The following is a 20,273-nucleotide window of genomic DNA, read 5'->3' on the forward strand; positions in this document are numbered from 1 at the left end:
TCACCCATACAAAAACATGATTCTCAAAGCTTTAGGTACCTTCTGCTGATTTCAGTAGGATTTAATAAATGCAAAATACTTATGAAAAATCGGTATGTATGCTTACTGAAGCAGGACTTAATTTTGGTTTAATTCTGCACCTCAAAAATGTATAATATAGATTATTATGGCCTACTAGAGAGAGAGGAGGTAAAGACTTTGGCTTTAGAGATTCACCCCAAAAGAGCTGGGACACCTGTAATAGGAAAGGAAACACCCTGCACTCTGACGCAGTCTGTAGAGTGATGGGCTGCAGATCTTCAGCTGCCCTCTGACAATGCCCATCTCTTTCTATTGGCTCTGTGATCCTACCTACCACTGGCATCTGCTAAGGGCTTAAAGACGGGTGAGATAAATCAGTACGACACGGATTCTCAAAAGAGTTAGAGTCAGTGTTCAGAATACCAAGAATATGATAAGAAAAGGCAAAGGCTTTTTCTCATGGATTTTTTTTTTTTGGTAAGACATATTTATGAATAATGGAAAGTAAAAATTTTAATCTGAATATGAAATAGGCACTTAAAATTTTCATAATTTAGTAGGAGCTGTTTGTTTAAATACCTATTAGCTTAGACTCATCCCACTTCTCTTAGGAACTTCACTGAGGTGCTGAGGCAGCCACATAGTTTATGCAGTCTCCCCATGACAATGAAAAAATACAAACAATGTGAGAGGCAATTCAGCATCCCTAATGTGAATTATTTTCAGATTCATTATGGGAATAACTCTCTCCACTGACTACTATGGAACCCAAAGGATTAGAGACCCCAACAGTATCAAAAAGAGATCACAAAGTGATTTTTTTTAAAGTTTCAAAAATCAAAAAAGAACATCTAAAAAGTAACATCTAATAACGTACACAGCTGTAGTACGTGATGTTCTTTGCAGTTCTAGTGAAAAGAGACCTTTCTTTGAGAAATACTAGAAATATGGAAAATACTGGGGAGGAAAACAACTTACATGAACAAAAAAAAAAATCCCTGCTAGTTTTATTCTAAGACTCTGCAGTCTTCCACTTTGCTCAGATTTGTCATCCAAGTTACAGCTCTAAAGGAAGTCATGCTGCTGCTGCTTCCAACGCTTTGATTGCTGTAATTGTGCTAAACGCAAAAAAGCTACATGACAATTTAAATACCTGTTTTCAGTTTGATGGGATTTGAAACACTGGACATATTTAACCCCAGATATAAAATTTTCTAAAGGAAACTCAGCTGAACTTCAATTTTAGTGGCATTACTGAATAGTTTCTATAATCCACTAACACTGATGTGCCCCAAAATTTCTAAGTGCAAATTATGAGTACAAGCTGCACTGAAGTCCATTGCTGAAAAGAATGCTAGAAAAATGTTCCACTCTGCCTGTTCGGATCCTAGCAAAAAGACTGACAGTAAAATAATAATCCACATAGGTGAAGCAGTCTTTTAAAAATATTATAACAACGCACATATTTTTATTGTGGGAAATTTTTAGCTTATTAGTTTGGCCATGATGTTGGAAGAACTGAATGTCACTACTTAACGTCATTTATCAGTGAACTGTACAGGCCTGTGTGAAAGAGGGTCAAGATTTACAAAAATTCCTTATGCAAAACTTAATACTTGTGGAGCAGAAAGTTTTCCCGGGGCGGCATTTGAAAATTAGGAGTTAGACAAAAGGTTCTACTTTCAGCTTGTCCAAAAATAAGGGGAAGATCCTGACTGATTATTAGTGTCAGATGAGGCTGCCATAACTCTGACATACAAAGATTTTTGAAAACCTACTACCTCAGACAAATTCCGAATACTTGTTCCTAAATCTCCCAAGGAGGTGCCAAGGGCCCGATGTGACCATGCTTTCTGCTGCAGCAGGCCCTCCTCTAATAAAGAATACTGCCAAGGAAAACCACTACCCTTTTATAAGCGTAATCATCGTTTAACACCTATTCGTTTTGTTGTTGCAACGGGATTCTGATACTTTACGTCTGCAGGAAAATCACATATTCAAGCTGAAGGAGTCATGTTCGTAAAATCTATTTGTTCAAATGCAAAACAGTGAAATCAATAACATGTTTTCTTTCTTTTTTTGTTTCATTTCTGTGGTTAGATTGCTACAAACTGTGGCTAGTAATTTACTTTGTAATGAACAAGAACAGACAGTTCAGCAAGTAAATGGAAAACTAGGGAGAAGAAACCATGAACATAAAAGAACTATGTCTAACTCATTGTTAACATATGTGCTTCAAGCAAGAGGGGAAGGAGGGAAGGGGAGGAAGGGAGGGAAGGGGAGGAAGGTTGGTTGTATGCTTTGCAGGAGGGAAATATGCATGCAATTCTGTACCCTCTTGAAATTACTTTTCTTTTGGATGCATGTATACAGTAGCAGAGAAATAGAAGCATAGACCAAATTACAATAGGAATCTAACGCTCATTAAGTTAATTAATGTTTGTTAATACCAGACTATTACCTGTAGGAGATTTGAAAGTTGTCTTACAAATGACAGCCTTGTCACCAAATACACTAATCTCCTTTTTTAACAGCCCTTCCTGATGCTCAAAGTCTATTTCCCTTTCTGAGGTCTCCTCACGACTGATAATTCTATTTGTATACACAAGCACAAACATAAACCAACCATACCCCACACTTGGTGTTTACAGCCTTCAGGCACTCCTGTCTGCCCTCTTCTTGTTACTGACTGGATGTTACATCAGCTTGTGATCCTGTCATTGTCAAGTTTCATTGTTTCAAATTCTTTGTTTTATTGAAAAAAAAAAGGAGCATGCATCTCAAAATTATAACCAATCATCTTTGCACTACGTTTTTTTGTAATTTCTAAGTAATCTCAGGAAAATCAGCAAATTAATTCCTCAACTGTAATCAATTAAAATGCTACATAGTTACTTTATGTAACTTGTTCCTACAAGATGTTCTGAAGGCCAAAACAACAAATGAGTTAAAAAAAAGGCTAGACAAATTGATAGGTGATAAATCCATCAATGGATACTAAATATCATGTCCTACATTTAACATCCACTTCAGAAAGTCCCTAAATGAACGATTGCTGGAGTCCAAGAGAGAGAGCGATGGCATAAATGGATATCCAGAAGCTCAGAGAAGGATGATCTCTATATGCCTATTGCTGGAACTGGCCGATTCTGGAGACACAGCAAAAGCATTGTTTGTCTGCTAGTTTTATGCATTCTCCAGTATCTACATCATGAGGCTTACTACTTTTCAGGTCCCTTTTAGTAAAAAATGGCAAATTTAAGTACACCAAAAAAAAGTATATGGGCAAAATATGTTTGGTTCTCCGGTTTTATGACATTATCTTTTTAATTCGTATCAAAAAAAGATAGTGGTTCTCAACACCACAGCAGCAGCTCATTTCCATTCCAGTTGCCCTGTCCCCTCCTTCCTCCAGTTAAATGGACTGTAATCATTTCAGCTGTCTGAATTCATGACTTCTTTTAATAACATAAACTGAAGGGAATACCAGTTTACACTACCAGACGAGACAGTGAGCTGAGGTGTCCCAGGAGTAAACTCACTGCCTCTTCAGTTGCCATTCTTACTCTGGTTAAAGCCCTGAAAAAAGGGGGCAAGCAGACAGCAGAGGATCGTAGCAGCTTTACCCTCCTCATCTGAAATGGCATAAAGCTGAAACTGAGCACACATTTAATGCCAGCTCATTTTGAGAATCCCTATCCAGGGTCCAAGAGTTAGATGTTGGAACTTCTACCCCTTTCACTACATCCATCACACTTCACCATTTCTTTCCATACCCTATGTACAAGTGGAAAATACTGGAAGTCTCTTTTTTAAATTATTTTCTTTTCATAATGCCCAGGATTTACTATCTTCCCATAAGGATAGGAAGGTTGGATGGGGCTGGCCTTGTGCATGTTCCTCTTTTGCCAACGTTTAGTTTTCCCGCAGAGTGTTCCATTTCACCTCGTTTTTTTCACCATTTTTACTTCACCAAAACTAACAGCTTGCTTTTACATTTACACTTGGCATATTCTGCCCTTGAGTCTCCTCAGTAAAACTAATAAGGTTGTTTTTCAGCCCTGCTTCAGTGCCAAGTACATCGCTGAACTATCCAAGCTTCAGCTAACTGATACAATTTCTAGGCTTTCTAAATGAGAACAGGGCATAGAAAAAAGTAGATTTATTTTTTTTTAATGACAGCCTCAGAAGTTTAGGATTTGGAATCAATTTAATCTGCTTCTGAATAAACTTGTATAATATACTCAAATAATAAACTCAGTCAAATCAAAACTTAATTTTAGCCAACTGAAAGAGAAGATTTTTCTTTCACTGTAAGGGAGGATTTCAGTTAATTGGAAGAAATGTATTATATATGAACTTAATTTAATGAAAGCCACTGTAGGTAAGAAGAGAATAGGACTGAGCAGGCATACCTTTTGCTTGATTCCAAAGTTACACTAAAGGACAAATTAGTATATAAATAGACTACTAAACTTTTCTGGTTCACTAACAATTACTTCCCATGAAAGAGAAGAGGAGAAAACTCACTTGTGCTCTACTTCTGCTGCTCTTGCAGTAAAAAATCCCTAAGTACTGTTTCATTACATTTCTCTCCCTCTCATCCAATATACCCATTATGAAACTGCTAAAACACTCAATTCCTGCTTCTCTGGCCATGTCTCCTCCACCCTCTATATGTTTTCTATCTTTCGATATTACTTTGATCTTTTTGTCTCTCCTTCAAGGTTCTTTAAAATTCTGTAATTGTGCAGAATTCTGTAACACATTCTGAATAATCTGCAGCGTGAGGGACTGAATTTTTTTTTAAGGCAAAGAGATATGATTAAATTTCTGACATTAATCATATGTTCAAGAGCACTGTAATCATAATAATGTCACTTGCTTGCTCAGATCATAGCTTTGTGACCTTGTATTTCTTCCTTAGATAGAGAACATATGATTAAAAGTGAATATAGTATTCTAATCTGTTGAAGATTTTAGTATCAAGAGTACAAGTGCACATACAGTTTGTGAGTAGGTGACCACTTCCATTTATGCTGACATATCACACAGTGTTCCCAAGCTTTTTCTAAACATCATTCCATCTCCAGCTGTGCATTTCATTTCTGCTGGACATACAACCCCAAAATATTACTGTGAACAGGGAACTGCTGTCTGGCTCATTGCTACCCACAGGAACCACAGTTCCGGACTTTCTCTGTTCATTACAAACCTAAGTATTGAGAAGACTGAAGATGTCGCCGCTTGGTGTTAGTAATAACAACCACAGGTTCACACAAGACATGTGACTTGAAACTTTCCAGTTCAGCTTTAAATCAGTAACGCGCATTTTACAAGCCTTTGCAGACAGGAAAACAAAGAGAAGAAAGGAGTGATAAAAACATCAACAACCTCTAAAATTAAAAGGAAATGAATAATAAGAAACACAGTGTGCCTTTAACATGGGATTAAAGGGGTAAATACATGCTCAAAGAGTTTTTTTAAAGGATTTTTTCTGGAACCTGGTGCTCAGTTTTCCTTTATTTGTGAACTAAGAGCTTCCTACTGTGCTCGTAGGAGTAAATCACGGTAGGCAGGAACTTCTAACACACTACAATGTGTTAAAGTGATATCAACAACAGCAAAATAATGTGGCGATGTGGGAGTCTCAGCATGCGTTCATGCCAAATGGTTCATGTTGAAATGGAAAACACAAAGATTATTTTTCAGTGACAAAAGAAAATCAATATTTAAAATCAATGCCAGTCATGGGGAACAGTGAGAATAAGTAACAAAAGACCACAAAGCACTTTTGGGAACACTCAAAAGAAAAATGCAAAAAATATAAAACGATTATACTGAAATAAAAGCCTCTTTGCCCCGCATTAGAATAGATTTGCAAGTCAAAATCAGAAACCATACTGATACTAATTTTTCATGTTGCCATTTCCAGCCACTTCTAAAAACCTAAAGAAAACTTACTTAGGTGTCTGACTTAACGTTCTTTGAAAACACCAGATTAATGCCCGTCTTTCTTGCCCGTCTCTTGTGGTTTAGTCCTAATTTACTTTTAACTACTATGGTGCTGTATACAAGAGGCCCTCACAGATCCCAGATCGGTAGGCACAAGCTGGTTCTGTTCTGCCCACATGCCATGAGCCCAGTGGAAAGGCAGGTGTGCTCTCAGGAGAGACAAGAGGGGATACCCGGGCAAGCACAGTGGCGTTTGCCCACCTGCCCAGCAGTTTAGACGTTACCAAGGCACACCGCTCACTAGGTGGGATTCCGAAACACCTTTGTAATCCCCTCTTTGCAGATCAGCTGTGACAGAAGTGTAAAGACGTGGTTAACCTGCTTATTCCTTTTATCAAATTGAGCAGTTTGGTGCAACAACAACATGTTTGTGTGAAACAAAGGGAGTTACAAAGGCTCTGCACAAAGCCTATACGGTATTTCTGTCTGAATTACTGTTTGCTCAGGAATAACACCAGACCTGCATTGCTCCATGTGCCATTGCAATGTTCTACCTCCCAGGCTGAAACCCCGGACCTGGTCTGTGGGAGTAAGCATAATCATCCAAAGGCCAAACTAGTAAAACCCAACACACCCAGCTAGTCCATGTGAAGCGTCTTCCAAAACCTGCTGTGGTGGGTAGACCCTGGTTGGATGCCAGGTGCCCACCGAAGCTGCTCTATCACTCCCCTCCTCAGCTGGGCGGGGAGAGAGAAAATATAATGAAAGGCTCGTGGGTGGAGATAAGGACAGGGAGATCACTCAACAATTACCGTCACAGGCAGAACAGACTCAACTTGGCGAAATTAGTTTAACTTATTACCAATCCAATCAGGGTAGGGTAATGAGAAATAAAACCTAAATCTTAAAACACCTTCCTCCCACCCCTCCCTTTTTCCTGGGCTCAACTTCACTCCCGATTTTCTCTACCTCCTCCCCACCAGCGGCGCAGGGGGACAGGGAATGAGGGTTGTGGTCAGTTCATCACATTTGTCTCTGCTGCTCCTTCCCTCCTTCCTCTCCTGCTCCTCACACTCTTCCCTTCCTCCAGCATGGGGTCCCTCCCACGGGAGACAGTCTTCAACAAACTTCTCCTACGTGAGTCCTTCCATGGGGTGCAGTCCTTCAGGAACAGACTGCTCCAGCATGAGTCCCCCATGGGGTCACAAGTCCTGCCAGCAAACCTGCTCCTGCATGGGTTCCTCTCTCCACAGGGCCACGGGTCCTGCCAGAAGCCTGCTCCAGCGTGGGCTTGCCACAGGGTCACAGCCTTTTTTGGGCATCCACCTGCTCCAGTGTGGGGTCCTCCATGGGCTGCAGGTGGATCTCTGCACCACCGTTACCCTCCATGGGCTGCAGGGGGACAGCCTGCCTCACCATGGTCTTCACCACGGGCTGCAGGGGAATCTCTGCTCTAGCACCTGGAGCACCTCCTCCTCCTTCTTCACTGTGTTTGGTGTCTGCAGAGCTGTTGCTCTCACATATTCTCACTCCTTTCTCCTGGTTCCGGCCATGCAGCTTTTTTTCCCCCTTCTTACCTATGTTATCACAGAGGCATTACCATCATCGCTGATGGGCTTGGCCTTGGCCAGCAGCGGGTCTGTCTTGGAGCTGGCTGCCATTGGCTCTATCAGACACAGGGGAAGCCTCTGGCAGCTTCTCACAGAAGCCACCCCTGTAGCCCCCCTGCTACCAAAACCTTGCCACGCAAACCCCATACCCATGTATTAGAGAGGTTTTTATGTTACACACCACACATAAATCACATTATTTTTTCCTCCATCAATCCCCACTTTAGAGAGCTGGATGTATCTGTTTGCCAACCTGGATAACACACGCCCATCTTGTTGTAGTGCCTCTCAAGTAGTTCGTAGGTTTAAACACCATGGTAGACAAATCTGGGAGGGATACACCTTCCCACTATAAGGAATGTGAACTAAAGCAAAGATACCTACTACGTGGTTTATCTCAAAGTCTACAGGAAACATGTGCTTGGCCAGTAAGTTGAACCCAGATCTCTGCAGTCCCTCTCCAGTCTTTTAGCCGCTAGGGTACTTCCTCTCCTGATGTACAGTACAGTTTGTTGAGGAAGTAAATTCTAAATAACTCAATACAATGAGTTTCACCAAAGCACAGATCCAGACCCATGTAACTGTTGAAACAGAACTTTTAATAATGTTCCCTTTCATAGTTGGAGCAGTAATATTTACAGAGCCCAGAGAGGAATTAATAAAACCAAACTTACTGCAAAATTTAATTAAAATTATACAGGGCAATAGAGAGTCTTCACTACCTTTTTCCAAGAACTCCATCCTTCACAGGATATTGAATGACAATATACTTACCTAATAAAGGTCAGAAGAATGCACATTAATTGAATGTGTCCTAAAGGCAGGATATATATTCTCCAATCTGATTAACTCTTTCCTAAATTCAGATTTACGCACCATGATCCTCTTTAAGAACAAAACACACCCAAACCCTTAGAAAAAAACTACCACATTGCTCACGAGGGAATTAATGCACAAAGAATGCCTTTAATATATTGCAAAGACTATAAATACATGAATTTTTTAGGAAATCTATTTTTTTTTTACTTTGGATTGATAGAACTGAAACAATAATGCATGGTGACATGAATAAAGCTGTGCATTTAGCCAGACTTTGAGATTTTGCTTTCTTTGGGCTGTATTTTAGTCTGTATTTCATAAGAATAAAGCCTACTTTGGGCAATAGTCTAATCAAATAATATTTTAATGCACTGCTTTCCTTTGGATAGCTTTATCCAGCAAGGTCATAGATTACCAAAAACCCTGCAGATGCTGCACAAAGTGATGAAGAATGAGTTAGTTGAGTTGCAGTTACAAAAAGTTGCAGCACCCACTGATGCATGAAGTTTACGTTCCCTGGAACACAATTTACTGTGTGTTCACATGATTCCTAAAAAGGGCAAGAATGCAATACTACGGACAACAAAGGCAGACTGGGTAAGTCAGATGTTTTCTTAACTTTCATCTGAAGGAGTTCTCATTGTGAGTTCAGCTACATTTTATCCACATACCTGAGACAGCTACTTAAAAACACTACAAATGATGTTCCTGTTGCTGTCAAAATCAAGAAATAAATTTGGGAAGCGGAATTATCAGTTAAGAAATATGCTGTAATTAAATATAAGGCAGTTGTTTGACAAAACAGAGATATTTGGGAATGAACGGCTTGTGGAGAGGATGAAAGGTGCTTGCCAGCTTTGTGTTCAGCAATGTACATGCTGCCAAAAAGTACGTGTATTTTCGTTTACACATTAAAAAAAACATAACCAAAACTGCCAGCAAACACCATGCTATCAGATTGCTATAGTAGATTTGGCTTTCTATGTGAAGCAAATTTGTTTCATCCAGAAGTGACATTATTTATCTTGCAAATAAAAACTTTGAGCTGCTGTACAATGTGCTGTAATAAAAAACGATTTATAAAAATATTACTTATCTTAGTCTGGATTTATTTAAACAATGAGGACAGAGTTTTACAAACTCACCTATATCCAAGTGAGAATATTGTATCTGGAAGTTTCAAACATTGTATTGCTTACTACCTACATGCCTCTTCTCCCTTCTGTGAGCCTATTTTCAAGACGGAACAAGAGAAAAGAGGTACTTCTGTGTATATTATGATTAGTCCTGCCTCTTGGCATATGTTATTGTAGTCTGCAGTTAATAAACAAGCATTTCTGTTGTGAATAACCTAGGAGCGGAATCAGTTTGTATATAAAGTCTGAGAGATAAAGTATGATCACTTATGGGTTTTTATATTTAAAACATCTAAAATCTTTTTCTCATGAGCACTCAAAACAGAGCTTTTATAAGGAATGCATTTTTCTAATCCTCTCCCTTTGGCTGTGGTGTATCTTTTTTTGTTGATCTGTGATTTTCAAGAATAAGCCTACACTGCAGAGAGCAATGGATTTAAAGAAATTTATGACTAAAACTATTGTAGCTATTTATCACCGCAGTCTCCTTATGCCAACATTTGAATGGTGCTCGTTACACACAGTGATTTATTGAAAAGCAATGTCATACCTGTAGACATGCAGGAGCTCTGCCCTGGGGTTTATTCACATCAACAGCCACAAGCTGCCAACCTCCAGCAGCATCTTCATGAAACATCTTGAAAGGGAAAATTGTCAGAAATGTTTTATGTGCAAATAAATACAAGTGAAATCTAATACATTCCCCTTAAGGACCTGCATACATTTTGATGATAGCTAGCTTAAAATATGAGGGAAATGGTTCTTACTGCTACAGAAAAAAAGTAACATGCTCTTTTTTCAACATTAATAGATGCTGAATTTTACTCAGATAACATCAAACACAATGTGTCTCTATTAGTCCTAATGTAGAAACTGATTCAATTAATCTCTGATCAGTATCATTACACGGTGCTACTGTTCAGAATAAATTCCTTACTAAGGTAAGCTTGTCCTGAGGAAACACAAATTCATTGTGACCAAAAAATAAGTTTCACGGTACATTTGGAAATAACAGACAACCTCGTCTTTTTTACCAGCAAAATTACCTTACTCCAAGGATCAGACTTTATTTTTGTTGCACTGATGCGTATCAAGAGTAGCTGTACAGTCCTCTGTACTGTTACCTAGAGCTTATAATTCCTGCAAATAGCTGAATGATATCCTGGCTCTAATGACACGAATGGAAAAGGCTCTCTTGACCACAGTGGTATTCACATTTTGCCAATAACCTCTGGAAGCATTGGTATAGGCACTCTTTTCTTTTTTTCCTTGGAAAATTTGGACATAGAAAGATGCAGACTGCTGGGCACAAGGAACAGTGAGAAACGGTGTCCTTGAAATAAAATGAATGGCTCTAGCATTTTCAGTTGCCACCTGAGAGTCTGCATATACTATATAATGAAGAGTGGCGAAGTTCCCACCTTTTCCTTGACACCCAGCACCCAAACAAGTCACCTCGAGAACACAGCCACAGCAGCGTGGTTGAAGCTTAAAGCCATCCTGAAAGAAGTGCTCATTAGACTGGGGACAGTATCGCACAAATATGGTTCCAATGCTGCCAACTCAGATGACCACTGAGGTCCTCCTCTTTGTACCACGCTTTAATATGAAGTGCTAAAGTGCTTTACAAGAACCTCCTTTTATCCTTCGAGAGAGACCCCTTCCTTGACTTTGACTCTCAGACACTCATTTTCTTTTCTATAGGACTAAGTCTTAGGACCAGCTTAATGATTTATGAAGTGGGCAAATGAAGCAAGATATTGTTGCTTTTTCTCAAGGTTATTTCATGCACAAAACAAGCACGGTTTTAAACTTCCATCTGGTGCTTTGAACAAGAAACCCTGCAAGAAATTTTCTGCCCTTCCTAAGGCAGAAAAAGATAAATCATTTTTGTAGTTCAGTAAGCTGGACTCCCTTTATGTCCCATTAGGAACAAAGTAACCATTCGCTTGTCTGCAGCCAACGTGCTATTTTTATTGTGCATGATGCAATTTATATTCAACATGTTCATGTTCTTTGGCATGACAACATTATTTTGGGAATTTCTTTTATCCTTGAAATTCCTTAACGTTGTCTGCTTCTTAAGTTTCCCTACATTCATCTCTCTGTTCCAGCTTCTAGTTGAGAGTACGTTCAGGAATTTGTCCCATCAGAGATGGAACAAACGTTAAGTTCCTCAGACTAAGTATGTGTCATGTGGAACAGTCATTTTTTTGTTAGATTTTAAATTGATATCATCAAGTCTGCCTTGACAAAGACATACATAGAGTAGAAATTACTGCCAAAATGTCTATTGAGGCAAAAAACGTAGCAGCAGGCAGAAAAGGACTAGATTTACATATGGATTACAGGAATATCCAAAGGAATATCAGAAAATATTTAATAAATAATTTTGAAGCACTTAAATCCTTTGGCTTAAGAAAATAAATAACCTCTAGCTACAGAGGTTAGAAAAAATTTCCTCATGGGTATGTTTCTCATATCTGTCTTCCGAAGGGTTTTTTGCAGGCAGTCGGTACCGGTCCCTCTTACAGATGGCAAACTGCGCTAGCTTGGAAAAGCCTGTCCTTTTGTACATTCGGGATACATAATATGATTGTTACAAGAATGAGTGGGAGAATTGAAATCTCAACCCTTCAGCCCCCGTTCTTCATACTGGGTCTTTCACACCACCCAGCCCACACATAGCACCCTTCCTATCATGGCTTCTTCCTACTCATTCTCTCAGATTCAGGGTCTCACTTTCTGTGGCTACCTCAAATATTAGCCTGGCTCTTTCACTGCCTCAGCACCTCATTCCTCCTTGGTCTCAATATGCCCTTTCAGTTCCAGCACCAGCTTCCCCAAACACTTCAGCTGCCCTCTGACCTCTCTTCTTCCAGCTACAGCTAGCGATGTCAGCTCTTCTGCCTTAGCACAGAAAGTGATATTCAACAGCAACCCCAATTCCAAACCCACCAATGACATGACAAAAAAAGCACTATCCTACTTCCTTAAAAGAAAATAAGCATAATAACATAGCTATACTGAGAACCGCATCACAGTCTTCTCTATTATTCTTTTTTAAGGAAGTCTAGTTGGATAATATACCCTAGAATTTAATTTTAAATAAAAATTCATATATCAACTTTGTATGTAGTAACATGCTACGTCAAATAAATCAGTTAAAATAATAAATAACAGGAATTTTTGGCTTATTATTCATTAATTAACTAAACCAAATCAAGTCCCCAGAAAATCTCAGTATCTCAGGTGTTTCACCTGGGTGGTGGCAGTTGAAGTAGTACTGCTCCTGGACCCCCACATCTGCTGGAACTGCACTCTAATTTCTGCAAACGTTTCAATGATGACTGCGATGAAAACATTCTGAAAAAAGAACAAGAATGGTCGACACAAAGCTCAGCAAGAGGAAAAGAGAAGAAATTAATTCTAATATGATCTACATTTCAGACAGGTTTAAAAGAACACATTTTTCAGTACCTTAACAAGCCAGGCCAGAAAGAAAATTAAGGTAATGAAATAGAAATATGAACGCCATCGGGGAAAGCTGTCGATTGCTCGGTACATAAGGAACACCCAGCCTTCTTGAGAAGCAGCTTCATAAACAGTAAATATGCTTGTGCCTGTCAGAAGAAAAATGAAAATGTTTTGCATTAAGCCTCCCTGACAGTTTTCAATATCAGCAAACAACAACCTTTTAACTATTTTATTTTCCTTTTCTCTAAAGGGTATCTATCAGCTCTCTTTTCCTCTCTTCAAAGAGAAGTTTTTCAGGTGCATTTCCGCGTTTCTTCCTTTTGCAACTGAATATGAATTGGTTTTGTATCAGACTGGACTCCCTTCTCTCCCTGGACACACATGCATAATTCGTTAGGCGGGTTCACTGGCAGTATGCAAATGTCTCCAAAGGCAGACTTTGTCCCGTCATGTGACTTCAGCAGCACCCGTGAGAAAAGGCAGATTTAAATAAAACTACCAGGACCAACATTCAGTAGGTGAAAGGAATCACTCCTAGTATCAGCAACACTGAGTAAGCAGCAATACACAGAGAAGGTGCCCGACACCGGCAAGCGCACTTAAGCATCTACAGCAAGCTACCGAACGGTTTCAAAATTCAGGCAGGTAGCCAGGCTAGCTACGTTAACACACCTGTGTTGCCTTAAAAAAGGTTAAAGCATTTTTAAGTTGAACTTCCTGTATCACTCTGGGGATGGGGTGAGGATATGAGGGTTTTATGTGTGCAGAAACCATTTGCGAATAACAGCTATGAAGTTACTCATTGTAAACTTAAGATCCAGACTCATCCTCATGTCTGAGGGATACTACGCCCCAGCCAGCTCCCCCTTCCTCCTTATCTCTGCAATGAAAGCTTCAAAATACAGATTGTGGTTAGGGCTCATACGGCATTCTTGTTTGAAATAATTTTTGTTCTGAGAAGGAACACAATTAAACTGTGAAATTAAACTGTGAAATCTCACAAACCGCTGTGAAATTGTGTAATTGTCCTACAGCCACCTGCTAGCTTCGCTCCACTACTGCTTCGTTTCAGGAAACATTTTGGATAAAAGAGAGGGAGTGTGAGGAGTGCTGCCCTTAGCAAAACACAGCAGCTACTAGCAACAGGTACATAGCAAGCATGAACCAGCTGACTATCCGATCCTCTTCCCAGAGAAAGCAGCGCTTCTAGTCAGAAATTCTTGAGTCTAGGAGTTTCCCCCCAAAATCACACCAGCCTATGAGGAGCTCTATGCTGTTATTCTGCCACTGAATTTGCAGGATCTACATCCTTTTGTCTGCTAACACAGGTGGGATGAACTTGGAAGTGGTTTTACCTTAGGGAGTCCCTTCTGCAGATAAATCTTCACTGATAAGAGGACACAGGGATGAATGGAATCTTTTCTGTATAAACTTCCTCCTTTGATATGTAGGTGTTGAATGGTTAACATGGTCATGGTGGGTAGGCGAAAATGTTAATCCTTTCTGTTAATTTTTCTGGTTATTGGATTCCTTCCTATTTACTGCATACGGTTCTCAGGACCCAGGGACAGAAATAAAAATAAAAAGGGAGGAAAAAGCATTCAAATGTAGACAGAAAACCCCTTTGTGTTTCTTCAGAAAAGAGAGTGGTCTCTATCAACACCGAAATATTCATCAGTGATTACTTCACAGCTATTTTGCATTTCAAAAATTCATAAAGTAATGGTTCAATTATCTAATATTATACTGTTGCTGAACTGATTAAATTATTGAACAAAACAGTGCTGTTGAGGACAGGCAGAGATTAAGAAAAAAAAGGAATCTATTAAAAGTTGCTGGCTAGGAAACGGTAATTAGTCATTACCAATGGGAAAGTCACAGTGAAGATTAGTAAAATAGAGGGGATGTCATGCAAAGTATTTATAACGCATACACTGGGCCATCCGCCACAGTAAAGCAATACTGTGAATGGACAAAAATGCACAATTAACCCAATTAAAATAATATGTGCTTGTCTGTGACACTAAAGTAAAAAGATGGCTTGTATATAACTGGTACAGGTGTTCTTAAGGCTATTAAAAAGCAATCACCACTAAGAACATACATTCGTATTTAAGATATGTGAGTAGAAAGTAATTCCATAGTCATGCCAGGAACCATGCTGTTAACTATGGCTGTAAATACTGTTTCAACTGGATACAGAATAAAGGCATGACAGTAAGGGATCCAACACCATGAAATGTTTTGTTTTCAAAAAGAGTAATTCTTAGTTAACATCTGCCTTACTGCATGTTTTTTGCTTCTAAAAGTTACATTTCAAGACGATCAGCAACTGATTCTAATTTTTCTGAGTATTTCTTTAATATCTAACTACATCTTCCCAAAGCCCATGTCTAAGCTATTAAAAAGACTCTCCTTTCACAGCAGCATGCCCTGTTTTTCTCACCATGTTCAAATCCATACGGAGGGAGAGAGACTATCAAAATTTTAAATGATAGCGGGATACATCACAAAAAAACCAGACATCGAGACGCTGCCACGTATGAAACCTAACTTACGCCCCTTAGATCAAATGGTAAAATTCCCCTTCTCCACAGAATTCTGTCAATATTCTGAATCAGCGACACAGTGCCTTTTTCTACTAGTTCAGAGGGCTTAAGCCCTGAGCACATATGCTAGGGGTCCCATGGTTAGGGCACCGGAGAGCGTAGGACCTCCTGCAGCTTGCGTAAGAAAAGTAGGAATATGGGTGGCAGGGGGAAGGAGGGCTTGAAAACCTGCAGAGCCTGGCTATTCAGATACACAACAGGCCCCACGTACTTCAAAATGCAGTCATCTCTTGTCAATGTCCTGCACATTTAGATCAAGATTCATGCAATCTAAGTACAGGCATCAGCGAGATATTTCAGCTACGAAAAAGCTTTGAACCATGAAGAGGGTTAAACATATGACTATAATGACATTACTCATCGGTTTAGGCACGTTGGCACGGGTAACTTGCTGAATTTGGGACGAGGATTGCAACATCTGCATCTAGAATATTGTTAAATCTTAGTAAATAAAAATATCTAGAGAATACTTATGATAATTTTCCTGTTTGTTTCAGTAGATGGCTAAACCTTGGTGGCGAGAAAGATTAAAGTCATTTAGGAGGAACTTTCTGAAGACAGCAGAATAAAGGAACATCATTTGAATTTTTTTTTGTTTCAGTGCTTTTGTTTGAACTTGTCTAATAAATTCCACATTCTGACGTTACAATAAAACAATTGCTTTAACCACGCTGATGGTTAATCAAAAAAAAGGAAGCAAAACATTTCTCAATACACAGATTAAAACCAAATAAATCAATATCATAATCTGTATCAGTCTCAAAAGACTGCTTTTATGGAACCAGTAAACACTTTTACCTTTGGAAATGTTTTACAACTGTGCACAGTCATTATCAAAAACAAGTTCAGAAAATGAAAGATTTAGTACGGGAAAAGAGATTGAATCTTGCTCAATTTATCCAACATTTTCACTTGCTTCATACCTTATAGAAGAACAGACAGCAGAGACAAACTGTATCCCTACTTCTAGCGCATATTTAGGTACATGGGCGTTCAGCATTGAAATGCAGGGGGCTTATGCCTTCTCCAATACATGTTTCTTTCAGATCCATCAGCTGGGAGCATTAGCCTGAAGGGGCACGGAGGAAGCAGTTGCTTTAACACCCAACTGATTGTAATAAAAGAAACTTCTACTGGTCTCCATGCCATTCCAGGAGGCAAGGTCACCTGGCTCTTCCATGCTATACAAATAAATAGAGTAGCATGGAGAAAAAACTGGAAGAGCCAGAGCACATAGGTGATGATTTTCCATAGGGGAGTGAAGTAACCTATCCTGCCAAAACCTTATCTTCCAAATACCTAAAGAACACAGAAAGTATTTATTTAAAAAAAGAACTCATAGTTGAGAGAAGAGAACAATAGCATCACTATGCAGGGATGCTATTTTACATAGTGTTTTATATTTATGTATATTTTGTAAACACAGAGGATCTTCTGCTTGTTTCTGTGGCTCTGTCATACCACCATGCTCTGTGACATCAGCTCTTGCTATAATCAGCTCATTCTGCGAATGGACATAATGAAAACGGGAGTGCACTGAACAATGCTGTAATTTTATAAATGTAAAAATAAAGGAGTAGAGCTAAAAGGTCACATGGAAAACTCATTAAAACTGGAAACAGAACCCTTTCCTCCTAACTTATTACGTTCTTGCTTCTAGATTCAAAATCACATGTTATTAGGGGATGCACGATGTCGAGGTGTTGTCTTTTATTAATATCTTTGTGCTATGTGATTTGTAGCTATTCCAAGTGAGAAACAGAAAATGAAAACTAAGCTTAGGTATGCCATTAACTCCAGCATTTTCTGCATGTGTAACCTATGTTTATTGACTACCTTGGTCTACCACATCACGTTTCTCTCAGTTTTCTTGTGCCTGCTGTGAAGGTCTAAGAAAGAATATCTACAGGAGGGCTACCTTATGTAAAAAAAAAAAACAAAACAAAAACAACAAAACAACATGATAAAAGTTCATTTTTTTTTTCTTTTTAATCAGGAATTATTCAGGCAAGTAAATATGCAGGCGTTGTTATGAAAAGCTTAAACCACAACATTTTGTCACCCACAGAATGCCTCACATGCCAGCCAGTAACAGGTTCCTTTTCCTTACGTCACAGTAGCCACTAGATGGCGATGGTGCACCTCGGGCACATCTGGAACATCAGGCAGCGGAGGAGCTACCGCCCCGGAGGGCGCAGGCTGATTAAGATCCCGGTGCGCTGGCAAAAGGATTGATTTTTCTATTTCCCGGCAAAACTAAGCAGCCTTCTAGCAGGTGCTGCTGTCTAATTTTCCTCTATTTGTTGTGCTGAATACGGAAAGGCAGCCGGCCTTAAGATGGCTTTGTGACTGTTACGGCCGTGAAGAAACGACCTCTCACTCAGGCTCTAGAAATGTTATCAACCCTCTTTCTGTCCCTGCTCATTATCTCTGATAAAATCATGACGCTGAATGTTCCTGCAAAGCATGGATACTCCCACTGTGCAGCCAGCTTTTAATTTATGTCTGATCTTTCAGTATCAAGGTATTTGTAAAACATTGCGCGCAGTCAGGGCTTTCCAGCTGTCTTACACTATTGCTTTGGTGAAACTAGAAGGAATAAAAATTACCCAGAAGAACAAGGACAAAGTTGTTTGCACTTCTGGGAAGCAGCTGGTAGATATGATTGAAATCAACAAAAAGATCAATTTCTAAACGGCTTCATGGAGTTTCTTACTTGTCTCCGAGTGAGTGATTCAGTCTATTTTCCTCTCCCAAACTAACTCATATCAGCCAGTTTGCCAGGCAGCAGAAATGAGGAGGAAAAGAAGGAAAACGAAACATGCCAATGCTCTGCTCCTCCTTTGAAACCTCAAACCCCAGTGCCATTTCCCTGTGACTGAGCTGTGGAAAAGACGGCAAAAGGGAAACTCTGCGAAGCACTGATTTACAACATCAGAAGAAACACACTGCCAGTCTGAACACAGTCTTTTAACCTTTGTAAATGTAAGGACTTCAAACATACAGTAGTGATGTGTTACTGATTCTTCATTTTGAAAATGTTTCCTCATGAGAAGATGAAGCTTCTACATATGAGAAGAGATTATACACAGAGACTGCACACACAAACCCACCACTAAGGAGATAAAGAAACATTGCAAAAGTGCATTAAATGCTAGGATCAATGCAACTTGTTCTACAGACTTAGTTCATGGAAAGACAGAAAGTCAGAAAACTTCCAGCAAAAATTTTGATGGACTTAGTTAGCAATAGTTAGCAATGTTGGCATATGTATTGACTGCACAGGGTAAACAGGAGCATGGCAGTTCATGCTTAGTTAAACCGTGAGAGTCTTACACGTGATATTGCTTGTGCTTCTTGATGTAGAATTTTATGCTTTGCAAAGAGAAATTTGTTTTATGTTTGTAAACAAGTCCATGGTGTAAACAGGGACAACCATTGTTCAGAACAACTTTGGGTGTGCAGGTTTATGGATATTTAGCCTAACTAGCATTTATATTTGCTTTTCTTTAATACTTTTTTGATCAAAATGCTCCTCAGCTACACGTTCACAAATAAACTAGCAAACAGGAATCCAAAATGTCACCAGAGCTCATAAGGTGGCTTTATGTGCATAAATACTATCTGCTTTTTCCTTTTTGCAATTACACAGCTGTAGTGCTAATATACATTCTCTCTTATAACCACTGCTTTTTTTTTGTGTGTGTGGCAGCCTAACAAAATTTCTGGCAGTTGATGAGAATCAAGGAAATGCTGAGCTGTGAATTGTTCACACCTCACACACCACCTGGAAGCCCTGCAGAGCAGTCAACAACTCCCACCGCTCCTTCTCCCTGGAGAGTCTTTTTAAAGATTCAACTTTTCTCGGATCCCTGGGCTCCCATCCTCTACGGAACGTGGAGAGCTTCAGGCTGGAGCCTGGAAGTAGGACACTGCCATAGCTGTGCTTTTGCCTATCAGAGAATCAAACCGTAATAATACTCACTTCTCAGATCTAGAAACCAAAAATACAGAAATTCCTAGGCCTCGGTTTTAGAGTGACAAACACTGTGAAGATGGGCCTGCCACCGTCTCAGTCTTTCCAATGAAACGTCTCTGATTTAAAGTACAGTCATAGTAGAGTAAATGACTGCTGCAGTAAATGTTATGACAAAACTGTGTAACATAAAAAAATGTTAAAAAGAGGAAACTCTATAATTTATATTAACGTATTCCTTTGAAAATGAGCTATCTTTTTATAGGACTGTTACTTCTTCTTTTAAAATACATTATGTATGTAGATGCCTTTAAAACCATACGGTAAAAGTGACAGTCCAGAAATCAAATGTTCAGAAATTCACACAGTTTGTTACATTTAAAATTTAATGAACACTTTAAGGGTTACCATATTAAAAAGACACATTTAAGACAGGTTCTCAGTACAGATATTATGTATTTGGATTGTCATTCAGCCATATATTAAACATAGCGAATGACTACTAAGATCGAGCTAGTGATGGATCCCTTTGTTAGAGAGAAAACAACGTATGCAAATCTTCCTTGACACAAGGCATGTAAATTCAGCACTGACTTTCGTACATTGTCAATCAAAACTATTCACTTGTTGCACCAACTTTCCCAATAGTCATAGACAGAGCAATCTAATT

At 39.2% G+C, this 20,273-nt stretch overlaps 1 protein-coding gene across 2 annotated transcripts in view; it reads right to left on the reverse strand.

Annotated features, from left to right (window-relative positions):
• Nucleotides 1-20,273, reverse strand: part of NALCN (sodium leak channel, non-selective) — a 239,167-nt gene that overhangs the window by 141,540 nt on the left and 77,354 nt on the right. For both annotated transcript variants that reach the window (XM_063337103.1, XM_063337098.1), the window contains exons 8-10: nt 13,022-13,164; nt 12,803-12,907; nt 10,092-10,178 (exon numbers count right to left, since the gene is read on the reverse strand). In XM_063337103.1, the coding sequence (XP_063193173.1) occupies nt 10,092-10,178; nt 12,803-12,907; nt 13,022-13,164 (335 nt within the window). The remainder of the gene's footprint in view (nt 1-10,091; nt 10,179-12,802; nt 12,908-13,021; nt 13,165-20,273) is intronic.

This window comes from Chroicocephalus ridibundus, chromosome 1 (assembly GCF_963924245.1).
Source record: "Chroicocephalus ridibundus chromosome 1, bChrRid1.1, whole genome shotgun sequence".
NCBI lineage: Eukaryota > Metazoa > Chordata > Aves > Charadriiformes > Laridae > Chroicocephalus > Chroicocephalus ridibundus.